Below are 16633 nucleotides of genomic sequence, written 5' to 3' on the forward strand. Positions count from 1 at the left end.
TAAATTTAACTCCATTTAAATTTAGAGATGAGAATAGAAAATACTTTACCTTCTTTATATCTTAGCCATTGATATTCTTAGATTTAATTCTATTTAATTTAAAATCGTGTTTAATTATTGGTCAAATTAATTTTTGGTTTTTTCTTATTTACCTTGAGCTTATACCTAATTCAAGTCCAAAATTAGGCTTTTATGTTTACGATCGTATTTTATTAACCCGCTTTAAAGTTAGTAAATTTTTTTGGGTATGGAATTCAATGATTGAGCTTTCGATATTGCTTCTCGGTCACTGACTGGGCTTTCGAATTTGGGAATTGGGTTTCTCATTTTATAATTGGGTCGTCGAGGGCAAAAATAGGTTGGTCAGCCAAAATGGATTTTGATTTTTGGTGGTGTTTGGTATGTAGTATTGACTTAAAAAATGTATAATTTATACATGATAATTAAATTATTTTATTTAATAAGTACTTAATAATTTTATATTAGGATAATCTTAGATTACTAAAGTGATCATGTCACCATTTTTTAGTGTTTTAATTTTCATCTAAAAGGATAATAAATTTTTATTATCAAGATAAATAATAAGTAAAATTAATAATAATAATTAACATCATTCATTTAATATATTTTATTTTTATATTTTTATATTTTTAAATTAATTTTTAATATAATACGTTTAAAAATAACTTATATACTTTCTTCTAATTTTTTTAACATTTTATTTATAATATAATTGGTTTTATTATGGCATCGTGAAATTTTTCTCATCACTTTTCTATAAAAACAATCAAGCCACAATCAGGGAAACGATTTTTAGCATTCAAGAACATAATCTCAGTACACATAATTCAATAATGAAAAAGACAACCATTCACCGCAGAAAAACTTCAGCAACGAATCAGCAGAGTAACAAAATCTGTCAGCGAAAAATCACAAAAAATATATATATATAAATAAAACACTGAATCAAAACTTCTTTTTTTTTTTTTTTTTAATTTCCAAATCAAAAGTTAAGATGAACTAAAGAATTACGATATGAGGTAGACAGAAATGAAACAAAATTTAGGTCTGTTTGTTTCATAAAAAATGATTTTTAAAAAATAAATTCTGTATTTTTAAGCATTTATTTAGTAAAAAACTTACTGATTAACAAAAAATTATTTATTAATTAATAAAAATAAGATAATTTTTAAAAAAATTGTATTACCCTTTTGAAAAAGGAAAAATAATTTCTGAAAAAAACTGTATATGAGCATAATTCTTTATTAATATCTTTGAGTATAATTTTACTGAAGCGGACCTTGTTTATGATTTTTTTAAGTTCAAACTTAATTGACCTATCTCTAAATATTATTATATTAATAAATAATATTTTTATTTAATTTTACTTAAAAATTAAAATATTAATATTAAAGTCTTTTAATATTTTAATTTTAAATATTTTATAATTTTACTCATGTAAGACTTTGAACATAATATTTTAAATTCGAACTTGATTTGATTCGATTTAAATTATTATTATATTAATAAAAATAGTTTATTTAATTTTAATTTAAAAATTAAATTATTAATATTAAAAGTATTTTGATATTTTAATTTTAAATATTATTAAACATAAATATTTTTAGTATTTCAATAATAAATAGTATTATATTATTATTTTAATAAAAAATAACATATATAATAGTATTTTAATTATTTTAATAATTAATGTTAAATAATATAGTAATATTTTTTCTTAATATGAATTTTTTGTTAATTTTTTATTATTTTTTACTTTAAAATTTTATATTTTTATTTATTAAGGTATTTATATTACTATTTTAATAATAAATATAAATAAAAAAGTCTTTTGTTATGATTTAATAATAGATACTTTTAATATAAAATATAAATATTTTAATAATAAATATTACTATTTAAACATTAATAAATGTAATATTTTAAGAATAATAATACTATTTTAAATATTATAATAATACTATTTTAAATATTTTAAAATATTAATATAAAGAATAATAAATATTTTTATTTTAAATATTTTTATATTAATATAATATTTTAATATTAAATATTATTATTAAAATATAATTATTCTTGAATATTAATAATTTTAATATACTTTAATAATAAATAATTTTTAATATTTTAATAGTTATATTAATATTATTTTTAAAAAAAATTTTCAAAAAGTATCTAAATAACATAAAATATTTTTTATTAACTCATTCAAATAATAAAAACTCTCTACTTTTTCAAAAAAATATAACTATTTTACTGAAAATATTTTTTAAAACTCAATTTCAGCAAAATAAACAAAGCCTTATATTTGTAAAATACCAAGTAAATTAGAATTCATACCAAATATTTTAAGGTACATAATGTTTGATATGAGATAATCACTCTAAAAATCATGATAATCAAATTACTGTATTTTGTAAATATTTTGTAATCTTACGTGGTAATGATTTTGAATTACTAAGAGTAATTAGATTATGTCTTAAAAGGTAATTTAATTCCTATCCAAATGAGTAACAAACTTTTTATCATAAGATGAAATGATGTGTAAAACTATAATAACCAATATTACCAATTTAATATGTAAATTAAAATTTTAATTTTTTTAAATTATAATTATTTTATATTATAAATTTTTATATTTTCAAACTAATATTCATTATAACAAATTTAAAACTATTTTGTATATATATAATATAATATCCTTGTTTTTATTATGATTTTGATAGATTAGTTTTATTTTCTAATGCAACTTTTTTATATAATTTATATTATAAAAATTAGTTTAGTTCATAAATATATTTATTAATTTAATTATATTTATTATAAAATAAATAAATATTATTAAGTTTTATGAATTATTATTTTTTAAAAAATATTTAAATCATTAACTGGTAAAACTATTACAATAAGAATGATTGTTTTCGTACTTTTAAATAAAATAATATTTGATTTTTAGTAATATCAAATATAATGATCTTTTAATTTGTATGCATTAATAACTAAATAAACTTATTTCAAATCACAAGTGAAAAAATTACCTATGTTCGCAAATTGAAAGTTGACCGCATCCATCAACTTCATGTGCTCTAACGCTATGGGTGCTTGTGTACGTTGAATGCATTATAAGGCTAGGATATGTGCCTTCCTAACAGTAATTACTTTTGGGAGAGTTAGTAATGCCTGAGGTCCTGAAAGTGGTATCAAAGCCAATGTCACAAGTTCGAGTCCTAATGGTGTTGCTGAAAGGGAGATTATTGCTAGATTGGAAGTTGGCCACGTTCATCAACTCTATGTGCTCAAACGCTATGGGCACTTGTGTGTGCTGAATACACTATAAGACTAGATTATGCGCCTTTCTAACAGCAATTGCTTTTAAGAGAGTTGGTAGCGCTTGAAGTCCTAAAAGAATTGTTAGCCTTGAATTGATCCTTATTTGAAATGATAAAATATTAAACTAAACAAGCTTGATCAAGATTTGAAAAAATATTATTTAGTACATGTTCTTAAGTTTTATATTTTGGTACTAAATAAATAATATGTTTTTCATAGTGTAAACAAACCATTCTTTGTTTTCATATTTCTCAAACCAAATCTATCTTTAAAGATTGTTTATTTAAGCTTAATAAAAGTTCAATTGTTGTAAAGTGAACTTATTCATTTTGGACTTAATACAATTTTAATAATATTAGTTTTGAGAAATAGATTAACTTTAAAAAGTTGTTTTACGATAACAAAGCTTTTCAACATTAAATTTATTTTATTTTTTTGTATTAATTCACAAAACTTTAATATTTAAATTTTATATGGTTGGAAAGCTCTTTGAGTCTAGTTTTTTAATGGATCAAACAAAATCAAAATCCAAATTTTTTAAGAAAAGATTTTGAATATTTACTAGATACTTTGCAGTTGTCTAAAAACTACATTAGGGATAGATTTGAAAATTCACTATAATTCGTATACAATGAATTAGGTGATAAATTTTATATGAATAGAAAGCCCTTTAAGTCTAGTTTCTAAATCTTCAAACAATTTTTGATTTGAAGTTGTATAACTCAAGATATAATCAAATTAGTGAGTAGAGTGCAAAATAAAAAATAACTATCCAATTTTGACAGGATCGATCCCTTCAAGAAGGGATTGATTGAATTTTTACCCAAAGTACATCTTTTTGCTCCAGGTTCAAAAAAAGATTAATCACCTTATATAAAGGATCGATAACCTCTTGATAGGATCAATCCCCTTAGGAAAAGGATCGATTAGGTTGTGCATTTGCAAAGCGTGAAATGGCTTTCAAAACTTGAACCAATCGATCCCTTTAAGGAATGGATCGATCAAGTCTTTCTAGAATCACTCCAGCAGCTAGTTTTTCATGCTTTCAACGAGCATTTCTTCTTCCAAACCATCCCCAACGATTAATTTTTTAATTCCTCTATATATTAGCCACTCCAACACATCAAAGAGATTAATGAATCAAAAGAGCAAGAGCCAACAAGTTATATTTTTATTTCTTCAAAGAATCAAGAATTGTCAGGGCTTAAAATCTATATCTTTTGTATTTGTTGTATCCAAGCTATATTGTGTTATTTCATTCATCAAAATTTTTTATAGTTCATTAGACAAACATTTAGCCTTTGAGAAGAATTTTAAGTTTGCATTTTTATTAAGTGATTTTGCAATCAATAGGTGAGGTATCCTCTTGAATTTGTGGGATTAATAAGCTGCTACTTAGCCTAAAAAGTAGAAAGTGTAAGGTTTCTATCTTAAGCCTTGGAAAGAAAAAGATATGGTTGTATTTTTAATTCAAAATTAATTGATAGAAGTCTTGGTGTGGACAACCAAGAAAAGAGGACGTAGGTGCCTTATGGAGAAGGATCGAACATTTATAAATCTTTATTTTTGATTTCTCTATCCCTATCTCTTTATTTTAATTATTGATTACATATATTTCTAGATATATCAATTATTGTCATTTGCAATATATTTTGATATTAATTTCAATTTTTCATTCAATTATTTTGAAATCATTGTTTGGGAAGAACTTGAAAATTTCAATTCATACCTTTTTTAGATCACCATCTCACCTAAAATACTAACAATTTGTATCAGAGCTTTAGTATCTTTTTATAAGTCTAACCACCTTGAGTCAAGATCCTATGGCTCAACTTAGGTTTCAAGATGGTGAGAAAGTCATCCAAGCTCTTATATTTGATAAATTTAAATTTTGTGAATGTTCATAACGGCCTAAGATTTTAAAGCTTGAAATGTGATAGAAAAAGGGCTTAAAATTTCTTCAAATAATACAAACTATATGAGGTAAGTGATGGATAATGCAAAAGCGAAATGCATTCTCTATGGAGTTCTTTACTCCCACAACTTTAACTTGGTCTTAACACTTCAAATGAAATAATAAGGAAGTTGGATGAGCTACAAGAAAGATAAATTTTTAACCAAAATGCATAATTTCTCATGGTTCTTGAAAAACCTAAGGTAACCTCTAACTTAATTGATTCAAATTCATATACTTTTAATGAATTGTAAGATGTCTTTGATGAGTTAGTTATGAAATTTGAGTCAATGAAAATGAAATATAAGAAAATGATTTCAAAATTGAATGTTGAAAATAATTTTTTGATAAATGCAAAAACATATTTTGAAAAAAGAAAATGAAAAATTGAATATAGATTCTGAAAGCTCTCAAAATAGAAATAAATTTCTAGAAAAAGAAAATATTGTTTTGAAAAAAATTTTGATGAATTAATGAATGAAAAACAAAAACTTTTAAAGAGTTCATTAAATACTAAAATGATTAAATATAATTTTTGTAATTTTCATGGTTATACTATACATACTTGTTTTATTAGAAAAAAAAGTCCTATTTAGAATTAGATAATTATGGGATTCTAAAGAAGCAAGAGAATTGGTGACTAGCTCTTAAGGACCTAAAGTAATTTAGGTACTAAAAATCAAATAAGATTGTTTCTTGTAGGTATGCTAGAGCAAGGAGTTACAATGTGAGATTGAATATTGAATACAATGGAGATAGATAACCTTTAAATTTTTATTTTAAGTGAATATGAAATTGGTTGCCTATTCTTGTTAAGCATATAATGTTTAATGGATATTAGTATATGTTTTGTTGATATATCTTGAATATACCAATTTTATTTGATATATGTAAAGTTGAATTAAGTATGCATTTTTTTGTATGATTTTAATATATTCTACATACTTGTTGATATTGTGTTTAATACTTATTTGCTTGAGAAACATTTTTAAGAGAATTCATGAATGTTTTAATAAATTTGTGGGATTACATGTGAATGCTCTTGATAGTGAGATTGTATGAATGATCTTGATATTTTGACATTATTTGTAAAATTGAGATTCTTAAAAACTTGGGCTTATGCATGATTGTGTATATGAATGTTGGAAATTGATGATATCATGCATGCTTTTGTGAAATTGTTATTGGTACTTCATGTGATTAATTGTATGCTAAATTATTTTTATATTTATGCACAAACTTAGGAGGAACACTCAAAGCCTAATGATTTTGAAATTTTATGTTTTGCTTTAAAAATGTTTTAAATAGAGCAAGCTTTAAAATATGAAATATTGTTTTAGCAAGTTTTTAAATAAAAATAAATTTGAATTATTTGAATTCAATGATTTGAACTTGCTCAAACAAAAAAAACTAGATAACTTGTAATATTTTCAGTTTCTCATAAGTGCTACATGCAAGTTTCAAAGGATTTTAGAGCTTAAAATATTAAATCTTATTTTTTAATATTTATAGGCATTTAGACAATTTCAAATTGTGTTATGAAACTTTTCTAAATAGTTTGAAGAGCTTAAATGTGTGTTTAAACATATTTGCCCATCTTAATGGCCTTTTTTAAGGAAATATGGGATTAAAAGTTGGCTTTTTATTTTTTTTTATTTCTAATGCCAAATGATCACTTGAACAATTTTGTTTTGTCATTTGAAACTTGTTGGAATGGTTCAAGATGGTTAAAAATGAGCTTGACTAGTTATGAGATTTATTAAGGTCTCTTTCAAGTAAAAATGAGCTTCGAAATATCAAAAATAAAAATCTTAAAAATATTAAGCTTTGAATGATTTATCCTATTGTATTTTGCATAAATATATTTGTTTGAATGATTTTGGTATGATGAAAATGATTTTGTGATTTTATATATATTAATTTGTGATTGTTAAACATGCCTATATAATCATGATGTTTAAAATTGTTCAATTTGTTTATACTGCTTGGATCTTGTGAATTTTTTAAACTTGATTGTATTATACATAATTGTTTTAACTCTTGATTTATGATTTTAAAATTTGATGATCATCTTATGCTTAAATCATAAATATTGATGTTTGATTGTTCATCTTTTGATTTTTTTTTAAATAATATTGAAATATACTTTAATTCTTTAGCCTTATTAATTCAAGATTTATTTCTTCTCTTGTGTTGATGAATTGATGAACTTTTTATGCTTAAAAGATATGTATTGATTTTTTGTTCATCTATGTTTTTGGTAAAAATATGTGCTCATATGATGATTGATTCAATTTAACCTTAATGTTTGTGGTTTAAAATGCTTGAATTGTCTATCTTTTGATTGTGAAAGATATTTTGTGAAATATACTTATTTTTGTGCTTAAATGTTTTATTAATTTTGTGAAATATTTTGGGTATTTGTGCTCAATTGATATAACTCTTGATTTATGATTTTGAATATGATGAACTACTTGTTTGTAAATGAAATATGTTGTTAGTTTATCTATTGTTCTTGTCAAATGTGTACATATATGATAAATATGATTTTTTTTTGCTTGACATGTTGCAATATAACTAAGTAAATTATTTTCTTAAGATGCTGACTTTTAGCTTAATTTATTATTGATTATGGCCTATAATTTATGTAGACATATTTATCCTTTTGTGCTAAAATTTTCTTGAATATGTTTTTTATGATAAATATGTCTTTCTTGAGTTTTTAGTTTTTATATGACCTAAAATTTATTTTGACATATTTGTTGGTGATTTTTTTAATATACATTAATATTGAATATATCTATTTTGTTTTCATGAATGATCTAAAAGGTTTGATTTTTGCACATTATATGAGAACTTTTACTTTAGTGTCATTCTTGTGCTATTTGATGTTTAAATTGATATATGACATCTAGCTTAAGTATATATCTCCCTTGCAATTAGCAACTTGTACTTAGTGAATAAGTTTTCTTTTACCTATAATGACTTAGAATATAGAATTGTTTTCTAACAATTTGTATAATTTTTATCAATTGATTTTCTTGATGCTTTTAATGAAAATCCTTTGTTAAAAATTTTTTTTAATTCTTTGCTAAGAGAACTTGAAATGAGTATGAATAAACTAACATTTTTGAGATTTTAAGTGAAACAAGCAAAGCAAGTCATCTTCATTAATCAAGACCAAATACATTAAAGATTTAGCTCAAGTGATATGGAATGGAGGATTCAAAGCCTTATTTAACTACAATGAGCATAACGGCATAGCTTGATAAGGATGGAGGTAATTGCATTGAATCTATGCTATGTGCCTATGATTTATAATGTTCAATGCATGATTTGATAAATGCTTGCTTTTATATATGTAAGAATGAGATATTTTATTTGAATTTATGAACACTTTGTACAAATTAATCACCATGCTACTTGATAAAATTTATCTTAACTTTGTTAAATACTTGGATTAGTTAATATTTACGCCTAGTTCTTAATTGCCTTGATGTGATTAATAAATTTTTTTTGTATGAATATTTGTTTAAGATGAATCTTTGAACATAGCTATGAGTTGGCTATGTTGATTTCCTGATCTTTAAATTGATTTGACTCATAAATTATGAATTATAAATTTAAAATTTATATACATGTTCATTGATTGAGATCATTGAGATAACATGTACCACATTATGTCTAAATGTTTATATCTCTATTGGTATATTGTTATATGTGATTTGAAATTTTTGCATATGCTTATATGATTTTGATTGAAAAATATGTTTGAACTATATTTATGTACTTGTATATGTTTGGATTAAGAATATTTCTTTGCATTGAAATAATTTGAATTATAATTGAATAATTATGCACTCATTATTTTTTTGTTATAGCATATGTGCTCATCATGTTTGAAAAATCATGTTTATATAATCTTTGTTAGGACATGATGATTGAACCTCATTGCTTATTAGTACCTTTGATTTATTAAATACATATGAGCTTTTGGTTCTTGTTTGGATAAGATAGCTTATGAAATATTACTATTATTATTTATGCATGTATTGAATAAATCTTTCATATGTTTGAAATATGTGTGCTCTATGAAAATTGTTGAATAAAATTGCTAACAATTGGTATCAAAATTGCTAAAGATTTTAAAACTTTCATAGATACTTATTTATGTGCCTATCCTTGATATAGCTAATACCTTTCATTCAAAATTATGTATGTCTTAAATTTATTAATCCTTATTTTGAAATGAGAAGCAATTTTAGAATACAATTTTGCTTGATTTATTTTATGATAACAGTTGGTATACTTTGTGATAACATATCCTTAACAATTGGTATGAGCTTATATGTATGTGCTTGAATTTATACTTAATTTCTATTGATATTCTAGGTTCTAAGTACATCTTATGATAATATGATTTATAAGTAGGTTGCATATCATTTATTATCATTTTGTTCATAAATTTCATGTGGTTAGGTTGAATGAATGATTTTGTGCTATAACATTTTAATTGGATACACTTAAGCTTTTATGCTTGAATACATAAATGTGAACTTTATTGTGCATATTACACTTGATTACATGCTTTCAAAATACTTTTGATATTATTGGTATTAAGCATTTTGTCCCATGCTTTGAATTGAGATCTCTTTTTTTTGAAATGACAAAAAAGAGAAAAGTTTAGAGATATTTCTTCTTTTATGCTCATAGCAATTGATATAGGAACTTAAACATTTGGTATAAAAGAGCATAAATAAAAATAAGGAGAAATGTTTTATGAATATATTTACCAATACCTTTTTATGTTTATTTACTCATGCCTTTTTTATTTACTCATGTCTTTTTGCCACGACAAAAGGGGAGAGAAATATTTGGTGAACAAATTAGCATGTGCTTGATATACATATGTTTATGTCTACTTAATTGTTATTTATACTCTAACATATATTGATTGAGTTGTGTTAGATTATGATGCCTAAATTGAGAGGGAGTTTTGCCATACATTATTTAAGGGAGAGTTTTTCAAAATGTTTTTTAAAATCTTAAATGTTTCAAAAAAAGTTTTTCATCAAGCAAATTTATCTTTAAGTTTTGTTATATAAAAAATGGGGAGATTGTTAGCCTTGAATTGATTCGTATTTTGAAATAATAAAACATTAAGCTAAATTAGCTTGATCAAGATTTTGAAAAATATTTATTTAGTATATGCTCTTAAGTTTTATATTTTAGTACTAAGTAAATAATATATTTTTCATAGTGTAAACAAACCTTTCTTTGTTTTCATATTTCTCAAACTAAATCTATCTTTAAAGATTGTTTATTTGAGTTTAAATGAAAGTTCAATTGTTGTTTTTAAAGTGAACTTATTCGTTTTGGACTTAATACAATTTTAATAATATTGGTTTTGAGAAATATATTAACTTAAAAAAGTTGTTTTACAATAACAAAGTTTTCTAACATTAAAATTATTTTATTTTTTTTGTATTAATTCACAAAGCTTTAATATTTGAATTTTATATGGTTAGAAAACTCTTTGAGTCTACTTTCTAATGGATCAAACAAATCAAAATCTAAATTTTTTAAGAAAAGATTTTAAATTTTTACTAGACATTTTACAGTTGTTTAAAAATTGAACAAAGGATAGTTTTGAAAATCCATTACAATTCCTATACAATGAATTAGGTAATAAATTTTATATGAATAGAAAGCCCTTTAAGTCTAGTTTCTAAATCTTCAAACAGTTTTTAATTTGAAATTTGTATGACTCAAGATATGATCAAATTAGTAAGTAGAGTATAAAACAAGAGACAATCATCCAGCTTTGATAGGATCGATCCATTCAAGAAATGATCGATTGATTTTTTACCTAGAATGCATCTTTTTACTCCAAGTTCAAAAAGGGATCGATCACCCCCTTGACAGGATTGATCTCCTCAGGGAAGGGATCAATCGGGTCATGCATTTACAAGAAGTGAAATGGCTTCCAAAACTTGAACAATCGATCCCCTTAGGGAAGAGATCGATTGGATCTTCCTAGAACACTCAAACGGCTAGTTTTTCATGCTTCCAACAGGCATTTTTTCTTTTACACCATCTCTAATAGCTAGTTCTTCAATTTCTCTATAAAATGGCCACTTCAACACACCAAGAAGATTGATGAATCAAGAGAGCAATAGCCAATAAGTTATATTTTTATTTTCTCAAAGAATCAAGAGTCGTTAGAGCTTAAAATTCATATCTTTTGTATTTGTTGTATCCAAGCTCTATTGTGTTGTTTCATTTATCAAATTTTTTTGTACTTCATTAAGCAAATACTTAGCTTGTTTTAAGTTTGCATTTTTATTAAATGATTTTGTAATCAAGAGGTAAGGTATCCTCTTGAATTTGTGGGATTGAAAGGATGCTACTTAACCTAGAATATAGAGTGTAAGATTTCTATCTTAAGCCTTAAAGAAAAAAAGATAGGTGTGTATTTTCAATTCAAGATTAGTGGATTAAAGTCTTGGTGTGGACAACCAAGTAGATGCCTTGTGGAGAAAGACCGAACCTCTATAAATCTTTGTATTTGATTTCTCTATCACTATCTCTTTATTTTCATTATTGATTACATATACTTTTAGATATATCAATTGTTGTCATTTGCATCATAATTTAATATTGATTTCAATTTTTTATTCAATTATTTTAAAATTATTGTTTGAGAAGAATTTTAAAAAATCTAATTCACCTCCTTTTGGATCATCATCTCACCTAAAAAACTAATAATCTTGATAATTATATTATTATACTGATTTTGAAAATAATATCAAATACGATAATAAATTGACAATAAAATTTTTTAGCTTTACAAATGGATTTAATGGTGCGATACCTTATAGTATATTTAAAATAATAAAAAATTAATTAAAAATAAAATATGTATCACCTTATTAATTTTAATTATAAAATTAAAAAACTCTACTAAAAATATATTAAATAATTTCTCATATTCTAATGCCCTGACCATTCAATATTGGACAATGTTAATGGTTGGTAAATAAGGCTACATATAGACCACTATTGGTTGGTAGATATTTGTTTAGTCAATTTTGATTGTTTTTAGCAATTGGAAGCTGTAAGTATAACAAACCCATTTATTATTTGGATTAATAAGAATTAATATTTTAATCCTCTGCCGTCTTATCATATTTTGCCATCTTTGATATATAATTACAGAGACAGTGCCTTCTTATTACTCCTTCCTTCTTGAGAGTGGAGACTATCTCTATGTGTTTAAATTAAGCAAAATTGTTTCATTGTTTGTTTGGATAATTTTATACCTTTCAGGAGAGAAATGAATTAAAATAAATAACGCAGTTCGTTTGACATTGTAAATGGAATAACGTTTGATGTTATAACTTTTGAATATAATGGTTGAGTTAATTATTTTTAATTAATTAAGTTTTTAGGACAATTAATCATCTAATTTAACATAATATCAAAGTTTTTGGGTTTAAGTCTCCGAAAACTTTTACTCCAAGTACTAAATAATCATCAATCATGGTACGTGTTCTTCAAAAAGAATCTGACGGTCAAGACCTAGAGATCTTACATCACATCTTCTCGCTTGTCCGCACCTTATCACCCCGTCCTCCCTCACTTTTTTTTTTCTTTCTTATATGAATGCTCACTCTAAACCCCATCCTTTTCCTTCCTTCTTCCAAAATCTCAACGAATATTGACTCTTTTTTTTCTTAATTCCAAAACGAGTCTCTCTTCCTTTAAATCCAGCTCAGGTTTGTCTGAAAAACCCAGATCTCTTTTCGTTTTTGTTTTGCTTTAGTTAGATCTCATTTTATGTTTGTTCTGAACAGACCCGTTGGCGTTCAGATCTTTGATTTGTCAAAAAATAAAAAATAAAATGATAGAAATGAACACCAACGGCATGGGAAGGTTTGAAGAGAGATTGTTTGATTCAGTTGTTTGCCCTAAGCCTCGTCGGGTAGCCCTTTTCAATTCTTCAGCTCAGGATCATATCCGAATCTTTAGCTGGTCTACCAAGTAAGTTACTTACAATTTTGTTTTTTTCTTTTTCATTTTTAATTTTTTGGAGTATAAATGTTATTATTTTTTGGGACAAAATTCTCTAGCTGTTGTCAGACTGAGATAGCAGATTCACAAGCCCGTACAGAGCTTCTTGATTTAATCCTCAACAAGGTAAATTTAATTTTCTACAAAATGTTGTTTTCTTTTTAAAAAAGTTTATGGCCTTTGATTTGTTTTTTGGTGGGTTACCGTCTTTGTATTTTGAGAGTTTTTAATGCATTGTTATTTGGTTATCATAACTTTTAAATTTTTACCGTCAAGAAAGAATTTTTAAAAAATTGAGCAGTATTGGTAGTACAAAGAGTACATCTTAAAAACTTTATTTATGTTTCATTTGCTAGAAAAAAAAAAGTTAAAATAATAAAAAAATAAATTTGTCATTTTATTTATATAAATTTTTATATTTTTATTATGTTTAAATAAAATTATAATTTTTAATTTGTATTTAAATAGTTTTTTATTTTTAATTTATATTAAATAAATTTTTTATATATATTTAAATAAAATTTTAACATTAATTAATTTTTTTTGAAAGAAAATTTATTCATATACAAATTAAATTAAAAGATTAGATTTTATTTGCATAAAATAAAAATATAAAGATCTAAATAAGAAAAGTGAAATACTTAAATTTTTTTTAGTATTTTAGTCCAGAAAATAAGATTTAAAAAAGTTTTTTTTGGACTATGGTTAAGATCTAAATAAGAAAAGTGAAATACTTAAATTTTTTTTAGTATTTTTGTCCAGAAAATAAGATTTAAAAAAGTTTTTTTTGGACTATGGTTTCATTTATTTAATTGTATTCCATTATTTCTCCTTTAGTTTTTATAATCGAAGTGTTATATTTTTTTTTCCTTTTTTCAGTTAAGTATGTTTTAATGGAAGATTAATTTGAATTTAAATGGTTTTGCTTCATTTAATTACAGGGAGGCTATGGGGGTGAGAAATCCAACAACCAGGTGGCATCATCGCCACCATTTTTCTGTGGATCACCACCAAGCAGAGCTTCAAATCCCGTCATCGAAGATGACAAATTCAACAAGAAGAAGCAGCTACCTACAATATTATCCCCATCACCATCCTCACGTACAGCAGCTAGTGGATGCGTGAGGATGAAATTTGGGCATAAGCCAGCTGCTGTCCGAATTGAGGGTTTCGATTGCCTCAACAGAGATCGTCGCAATTGCAGCATCTCTGCTGTGGCTTAAAATAATCCAAATCCTCAATTTGGAAAAATAAGCAAAAAAAAAAAAAAAAATAAAGTCGATCCATTTCTTTAAGAAAATTTTGATATGGGAAAAGCCAAAGAGGAGATGGAGATGAGTTAAATTACAAACAGTAGTGTGCTAGTGTTGAATTTTGTATACACCGGTTAACGACGGGTGTTCATTGATGAGTTGGATTTCCCTGCACTCTCAGAAGAATATGTACATTGTAGCCAAAGGTGAAGACCGATGAGACCCAACTCTGAGGATTGGGTGTTAATTTTGAAAAATAAAATAAAGGAAAGTTAGGGCTCTTTCTGTATTTGGTTGAAAAGGATAATTGTTCGAGAGACTTTTTTGTAATATTTATCTGTTTGATTATTCTGATTGTAATTGTAATCTGGGAAAACGAGGATTAATCCATCCTATGAGAAGTTTCATTTTCATAAATTCTTTAGTTAGTGGGTTTATTTTCAACATCTATATCTATTTATTAAAAGAAACGTGGGTTAGAGAGTACGAGGAGCACTTGGCCTTCCATTCACAAAATTCAGCTGTCAAATACAAGCTGCGTATTTGAGGTTGCGTGAATGAGAAAAATATAAAGCGAAGATAGACGAGGATGGAGATGTGATGTGATGGGATTATCATGGCATTTGTTTTTTTGTTCGGTCGTTGGTATCTGTTTTGTTGGATGGAGAAAGATATGTGTGAAGAAAGGAAAGGCTGATAAAGTGACAAGTCAGTGTTGAATCAATAAATTAATCGGATGTCTAGGTCTATTAGGTCTACGGCTCTAGGTTTGGTTAGTGGTTGGAAATATGATAATGGGAATTGGGCAAGTTGATATTATTGCCTTTTCTGTTGGGCGTGCCGTCAAAAAACATGGAACCAGCACTAGCACTAGCTCTTTCTCTCAGCCCGTGGCTTACTTTTGTTGTAACAGTAAAGCACAGTTCTCTGGTTAGGCTCTGGCTTCTTGAATTTTTTTTTCTTGGGAAAATCCCCTTATTTTGCTGTTTTAATTTGATCTCTCTATGAAATCCTTGTGGGGACACTTTCCACTCGCCTGTCAGATTTTGCCTACCTAATCCAGGGCGTCAAAATTTTTAATTAAAAAATTTTAAAATATATAATAATATTCGAAAAAATAAAATATTTAAAAATATTTTATTTTTAATTAAAATTTAAAAAAATTTAAAACATATAATAATATTTAAGAAAAATAAAATATTCATAAAATTTATATTTAAATAATATTATTGAATACTAAAACAAAATATCATATTAAAAATTAAAAACTTTATTATTTCAAATTATAATTTTTCAATTTATGCTATTTTTATCTCGTATGATTATTTCTATACACTTATGCATGATAATTTTAAAATAAATTTTATTTATTAAAAAATAATTTTAAAAATTTAAATAATATATGATAGCTTATTGTATATATTTTTTTATATGAGTTTTAATAATATCTTAATTTTCAACATTTATTAAATTTATCAAATTAATTTTTATACTTGTTTTAAATTTTATATTTAAAATAAAATTATGTTATTGTAAAAGCTAAAATGAAATTATTTTATATTTTAAATAAAATTATTTAATTTTAAAAAATTATTTTAAAATTTTGTTGTACAAAGATTTTAATGAAAATTTGCTATTTCCCATTCACAAGATTTTATACTACTTATATTTAGCTTCAAAAAAAAAAAAAAAAACAATAATACAATAAAAGAATCAAATAATAAAACTTAATTTTTGATAAATAAATATGATTTTACTTTTATATAAAACAATTATATTAGAATTAGTATTTCATTTTAGTCATTTACCTTTATTTATATTTTTTAAAAAAATAAATAAAAAAGTGCAACAAAATCAATAATTAAAATTAAGCCTTTATAATTTTTTTAAATAAATAAATATAATCAACAAATAATTCTTAAACAATTAAATCAATATTTTACACTTTCTATTGTTAAAATAATTCAAAAGAGTTATTACTGTATTAGACCGATTTTTTTCT

The 16633-nt window shown here is 24.3% G+C and overlaps 1 protein-coding gene across 1 annotated transcript; it reads left to right on the top strand.

Annotated features, from left to right (window-relative positions):
* The first annotated feature begins 12949 nt into the window (after positions 1–12949).
* On the top strand, positions 12950–15048 carry LOC111291349 (uncharacterized). Its single transcript, XM_022883026.2, has 4 exons — positions 12950–13083; positions 13162–13348; positions 13438–13504; positions 14320–15048. The coding sequence occupies exons 2-4, from the start codon at positions 13209–13211 to the stop codon at positions 14599–14601; spliced, it is 489 nt and encodes a 162-aa protein (XP_022738761.2). The 5' UTR covers positions 12950–13083; positions 13162–13208; the 3' UTR covers positions 14602–15048.
* The last annotated feature ends 1585 nt before the right edge of the window (positions 15049–16633 follow it).

The sequence above is a fragment of the Durio zibethinus genome, chromosome 11 (assembly GCF_047325235.1).
Source record: "Durio zibethinus cultivar Kanyao isolate XHJ-2024 chromosome 11, ASM4732523v1, whole genome shotgun sequence".
NCBI lineage: Eukaryota > Viridiplantae > Streptophyta > Magnoliopsida > Malvales > Malvaceae > Durio > Durio zibethinus.